The sequence below is a fragment of the Engraulis encrasicolus genome, chromosome 22, assembly GCF_034702125.1.
Source record: "Engraulis encrasicolus isolate BLACKSEA-1 chromosome 22, IST_EnEncr_1.0, whole genome shotgun sequence".
Lineage (NCBI taxonomy): Eukaryota > Metazoa > Chordata > Actinopteri > Clupeiformes > Engraulidae > Engraulis > Engraulis encrasicolus.
This window is the reverse complement of record NC_085878.1, coordinates 17,691,557-17,697,556: the sequence shown is the minus strand read 5'-3', so window position 1 is coordinate 17,697,556 and position 6,000 is coordinate 17,691,557. Positions and strand designations below refer to the sequence as shown.

General features: G+C 44.0%; 1 protein-coding gene across 1 annotated transcript in view; it reads right to left on the bottom strand.

Annotated features, from left to right (window-relative positions):
• Window positions 1-6,000, bottom strand: part of glg1b (golgi glycoprotein 1b) — a 65,033-nt gene that overhangs the window by 40,232 nt on the left and 18,801 nt on the right. Inside the window, exon 3 of the mRNA XM_063188408.1 lies at window positions 2,920-3,006. Coding sequence (XP_063044478.1) covers window positions 2,920-3,006 — 87 coding nt within the window. The remainder of the gene's footprint in view (window positions 1-2,919; window positions 3,007-6,000) is intronic.

Genomic DNA, 6,000 nt, shown 5'->3' with positions numbered 1-6,000 from the left:
ACATGGACGGCACGTCACAAAGACAGAGTCAGTCAGCACGTTTGTGCAGCGACTGCTTTTGCACAGCCAGGGCACACATCAAATGACACAGTAGACAGCACATTACAAAGACGTAGAGAGTGAACGAGGGCATTGATCATTCACACGGATGGCACATCACTGTCATAGTCAGTGAGGGCTTTTGCACAGTCAGGTAGGGGTACATAACAAATTACTTATCACATCACTAAGATGCAACAAGGGTGGGCTTTAGCACAGTAAAGGGGCACATTAGTTGACACAGACTACATTTCAAAATGCTATAAGAGATTATATATATAAAAATATATACATGTGATGGCCCAGGCTGTGCTTTTGTACAGAAATATTTCTGCCTAGCTATGTGTTACTAGTCACAATAATAGTACAGTAGATGATGTAATGGGAGGAACAGTCAAATTCTGTGCCAAGAAAAAACTGAATGTTAGGGAAAAAAGATCATGTTGCAATTTCATGGCTCTTTCAAAACATTAAACTGTGACTCAAGATCTGGAAGGATTGGACACTTTGAAGTTTCTAGTTTTCCATGATTTTGCAAACTTTGCACAGTTTGTACTGATTAATGGGGCAATACATCTTTTCTCCCATACGACAACACTGCTAAATCATGCACGATGACGAATGCCAGACCTTTGACATACTTAAATGCACATTAAAAACACATTGTCATCATGCACCACCCCTGGGCTAAACAATGATTCACCTCTTGTAAGAAACCCCAGTGGCCTTGTGAACTTAGCTTACTTGTACTTCCCCGTTTCTCTGCTTCTTAACAAAAACCTCATGAAATAAGAATGGATTTTCCAATGCCACGGAATGACAAATTTAATCCCCAATGCTTGATTACACAAAAATTACACAGTCACTTCGATCACATAAGTAGATTTAATCGGTTGAATAAAAACATCAACGCTGTGCTAGACAGCAGGGAGCCAGGAAGTGAGCAAAAGTTGGCACGTGATGCCCCTCTCATAAGAGACTTCCAAGGTCAGTGCTCTCTTGTCTTGGTTACAAACACACACTAACACACACACAGCCCAGCGCTCAGTCAGTGCGGTGTAGTGTAGTGTAGTGTAGTGCGTAACAGCACAGCACTAAACTAGATGAGTCATTAACCAAACGCCAGTGTGTTCACAACAAAGCCCTGTAAAGAGGATCAGGCTCGCCACGCACGGCAGAGCGACCAGGGTTGTCCTCTCTGACGCCTGAACACAATGCGGTGGCCGTGACCCCGTATTGTCTGAGGACACCCACGCTCACAGCTGCTGCTGCTGCGCTCCTGCTAACCAGCACAAAGAAGCGGGACAGGGGGCCACCTAATACTGCTCTACTCTACTCGGCTCTGCTGCTGGGTGGCTAATCAGGGGCTGGAGATCACCCCCACAAGATTATGCACTGTCGTTGAATGTCCCGGATCTGCTTGCACATAATGTGACTGTGTATTTTTCCTTGGGCTAATATAATGCGTTTGTGGAATTTGTGTGTGTGTGTGTGTGTGTGTGTGTGTGTGTGAGAGAGTGTGCACGCGTCACTCAATGTAATGTGTGTGTGCGCATTTTTCTGATATCATGGTGCATGCGTGTGTATATCCCCCATATATGAAAAGTCTGCAGTAAGGCCAGAGAGGATTTATAGAGGAGAGGCCAAACTGGCAGCTTCTTCCGGGTGGTACTGTCCACGGGGCGGCGATGTTCAAGCAGAGGAGAGCCGTCAGAATGAATGGGGGTCCTATGAAGCTCCACAATAGAGGCAACTGATGTGTCCGATATGGAAGGTCTCCAGTTTTCATTTTATTTTTCCTAAAGGAAGTGTAAATTGCCCTTCCAAATGGCATTTGGTTTGATTTTTTAAAGTCATTGCATTTTTTTAAAAACACGCATTTTGTGCATGAATAACGTGAAACTCAATTACCCAGAATGCTGCACGTGAGCTCTCTACCCGGGTGGTTCTGGAAAACAAACATGGCGCCAACTCGCTTTTACTACCTTAAAAATGTGTTAATCCGACGCTAGATTTCTTAACTGATGAAAATCGAAGGCAGAAATCAACATTGTAGTGTCTAAATATGAGGTCGATTGGTCTATTTGTGGCGTACATCACGATCGGCCGAGTTGTTGGCCTCACGTTTGTCAGTTAGCTTGTGGCTAGGCTACGTCTCGCCGACGTTAGCATCCGGTTTAGTTCCCCATTCACCAATTTGATGTCGTCATTTCCTTAGCTAGAAGCTAGTGAAGACTGACTCACAAATGTCGAAGCTGTAAGAAACTAGACGGATATAACTCCTAGGTTACTGTGTTTTAAATTTTAATGTTTAATTTGCAGTCAGAGACGACCGTAATATGTCCAGGTTTCAGTTGCTAGGGAGGACTTATTGTGGGCCATTAGCCCCAGCCCAATAGGGGAACCCCAATCTGCTCTGTCTGAACAGCGCCCCTAATGCAAATCCATTGAACTGCGGCCAAATTTTGTATAATGAGGCGAATAGCCTGTGGGACGGCTATAGGTAGAAAGGCTATGGTAAGGCTCATCCCTTTGCAGTCAGGCCTCTGCAGCAGAGAGGAACAATAGAAAGCCTCAGTCAGGGCAGTATGACTTCCTGAAGTGCCGCCGAGGTAAACAACAGATTAAGTTTGCAGAAGAGTGCAGCGCAGGTTACCTCAGAGGTGTAACCGGGTCAAGCAACAGCAGGGGGCAGGTTCTCGTGACTCTGCCAAACACGGCTGCTCAGAGCCTGCCAGCCAGAGTAGAGAGACCTGGGCCCCCTTGTTATAACAGTGAACAGCACCCACGCTTTCAGCTCTTTATCCTGTATGTAAAAACCTATTCACGGAGCTTTGAATAGGGCTAATGTTGGACAGCGGGCACATTGTCTTTACTCACCTCACCGATGGTGCTCTTGCACACCTCCCCAGCCACCGATTCAAATTTGGGGTCTGTGGTCAGATTCAGCTTGTAGTTCCACAGCAACTGTGAGATGGAGAGATAGCGTAAGCGATACAGACAGAAGAGACAGGAGGACAGAAGAGAAATGCAGATACAGGGTGGTGAGGCCAAAAATGAATTCAAATAGTCAGTGAGAATGAGAGAAATATTAGTGTGTGTGTGTGTGTGTGTGTGTGTGTGTGTGTGTGTGTGTGTGTGTGTGTGTGTGTGTGTGTGTGTGTGTGTGTGTGTGTGTGTGTGTGTGTGTGTGTGTGTGTGTGTGTGTGACAGAGAGGAGTAAAAAAGCCACCACAAAATTTGACAACTGACTGTAACTGTGAATAGCAGGAAACAGGAGGACAAACTATTCAGTCAGTTGTGACTTCATGCGCTGGAACAAGAGCAGGTACAATGTAGTTTGTGTCAACTAGAAAGTCAAGACTGTACTGGACATAGGGGTGGGTGATATGGCTAAATTGTCACGTCACGATTTTTCAACGACAAATCTCGATTTCTTTTTTTTTTTAAATCACAATCTTCCATTGCAAAAAAAACCCCCCAATAGGCTACAAACCTTTCTAAACAAATTTTAACAAATCATTTTTGCAGTTTTTGTCTGTGCAAACATCGTAAACAAATCAAAATGTAAACACAAGCATAACATCCTGATAAAGTGCATTATTGGAAAATCATAAATTCAGTAAAAAAAAAAGACGACAAGTGGACAGCATCACTCTGATAAAGTAAGCATCCTCACTCCAATGCGATCCATACGATTTCTCCAAGTTTTTCTCCAAGAATTTCTACTTGATTTCACGACGTAATATCATCATATCGCACACCCCTATCTAGGGGTGTAATTTCAATAATGATCGAAATGTATCAAATATATCGCAATATAATCTGGCGATTAAATCAAATCACATCGTATCGTGGGCCATTCTTAAGTATCGAAAATAATCGAATCACTGTCCCCTGCCCAATGCCCTAGCTCCATAACATTATAGAAGTGGAAAAGTAATTGGAAAAAAGTCGAATTGAATCGTATCGTGGGGCATTCTTAAGTATGGAAAATAATCAAATCGCATTAAATAATAAGATATCGATATTTAATCATATCGTCATGGAGGCTGTGATTTACACCCCTAGTCCTAACTGGGCATGGTGCTTGGGTCCATTTGTCCTTGGAGGGCAAAGCTGTGGGCAGTCTGTAACTCCATGACCCGATTCTCCCTGGCCAGCTGCACAGAGGACACGCTGCTCTGCACACAGAGACTATAAAAAGACCCAAAAAGTCAAACATTCAATGCTCCAGAGGTTTAGTTTAAAATGGCCCTGCTTCCCTTGTTCTTGCAAAGAGGGTCATTTCAAAAGATCAAAAGGATCTTCGGTTTCAAGTCAAACAACAATATATGTAGTGGAATTTTAAAAAAATATAAAGGGCTAGCCAACCCTTTTGCCATCACTTGATGCATAATACTAACACCGTCCCAATGGGGTACTAGGATAGTATACACTACCAAGGACTCAGACCTGATAAACAGCTGCCAATAACGGCAATGCCTACTCAAGGAAGCGGTCTTTTGTGGGTCAATATGCCACTGCTGCAGAGGATTGTCTATATTTATCTTCGCTAAACTGCTACTGGTTGTTTGGCTCCCTTTGAAGTGTCTGGTTCTAAAGGTCGAGCAAAACACCACGAGAGGATTTTTTTTTATTACCGCAGGGCAATAAAATTCCATGGCCATGACTACTGCTGTGAAAAAAAAGTAAAGAGGAAACAAAACGATGGAAGACCGTTGATAGTTTTGGTGTGTAGTATGCACACAGACAATTGCAATAGAGTAAAAAATAAAGGGAAAAAGAAACGCGCCTAATCCAAAAAACGGTCGCCTCGAGCCTTCGACCAACCTCCCATTGTCATTATCAACAGACTGGGTTAATTAGTCAGGCACAGAATGCAATTGGATTTAACACCTGAGGGAGTCAGGTGTAAAAGTGTTTGTGCTGTGTTGTAGCACTTACGGAAATGAATGGGAGTGATTATTTGCTCCAACACTGTGGGTGTGTTGAACGCCATCCAACAGTTCTCATTTACTGCTGAACTCAAAAGTGGGCTGAATTTTACACTCTTGTCGTTTCTTTTTTTTGTGAAGCCAGAGAGGAGGGAAAAAAACGCCACTCTCATCTTCCTCTAGTCCTGGATTGTGGTAATCCCATTTGTTTTTCCATGCGTAGCGTTTGAGGCAGTGCCACATCTATCAGATAAGGTGTAGGATTTATTTCTGTCAGGTCCTCATTTTTTTCCCCCTCTCAATGCCCCAGCAGTTTGCACAGCACCCGCCCTAAGTGATCCATCATCTTGTACACTCGCTCGCACACACCCATGCAACCCTCCTCCTTGTCCCTTTCCCAACTGTTAGCAGTAGTTAACCGCAGCCGAGCTGTGCTGTGCTGTGCTGTGCTGTTGACATGGGCGGATTTCTTTTCCAAGTGGATGAATCGCGTCCTATTGTCCTTCAGACTCCTACTGCTGCCGAGGCTGTCTGCTTCTACTAGCACTCAGCTTCTGGATAGAGCCATTTGCTGCGGCTGCTCGCTGCCTCATTTCAACTGCCATTACTGTCTGATACACAGTGTAGCGTCGTTGCGATTCACAGGCTCAATCGGGAATGTTCTCTCCTTTGCTACATAGTGTGTACTATGCAGGGAGCAAAACAATGCGACTCATGTCCTATGTAGTGTAGTCAATGAGTGAAAACTTTAAATGATATTATGTTACATCACATCTGGAGGATGCCTATATCCAAAGCAACTCACAGTAATTACAGGATATTTGTTACAAACCCTGGAACTATGCAAGATAAGGTGCCCTGCTCAAGGGCACTTCAGCCACAGATGAAAGTGTAGGTAGGCACATTATTTCTACTGGTGGATTTTAACTTGCAACACTCTGATCTAGAGACTACTTTCCTACCCGTTAGACCATGGCCTCCCACAGTGTTGTCAGGCCTCAGTGTTCCTGTCAATGTGTCTCAC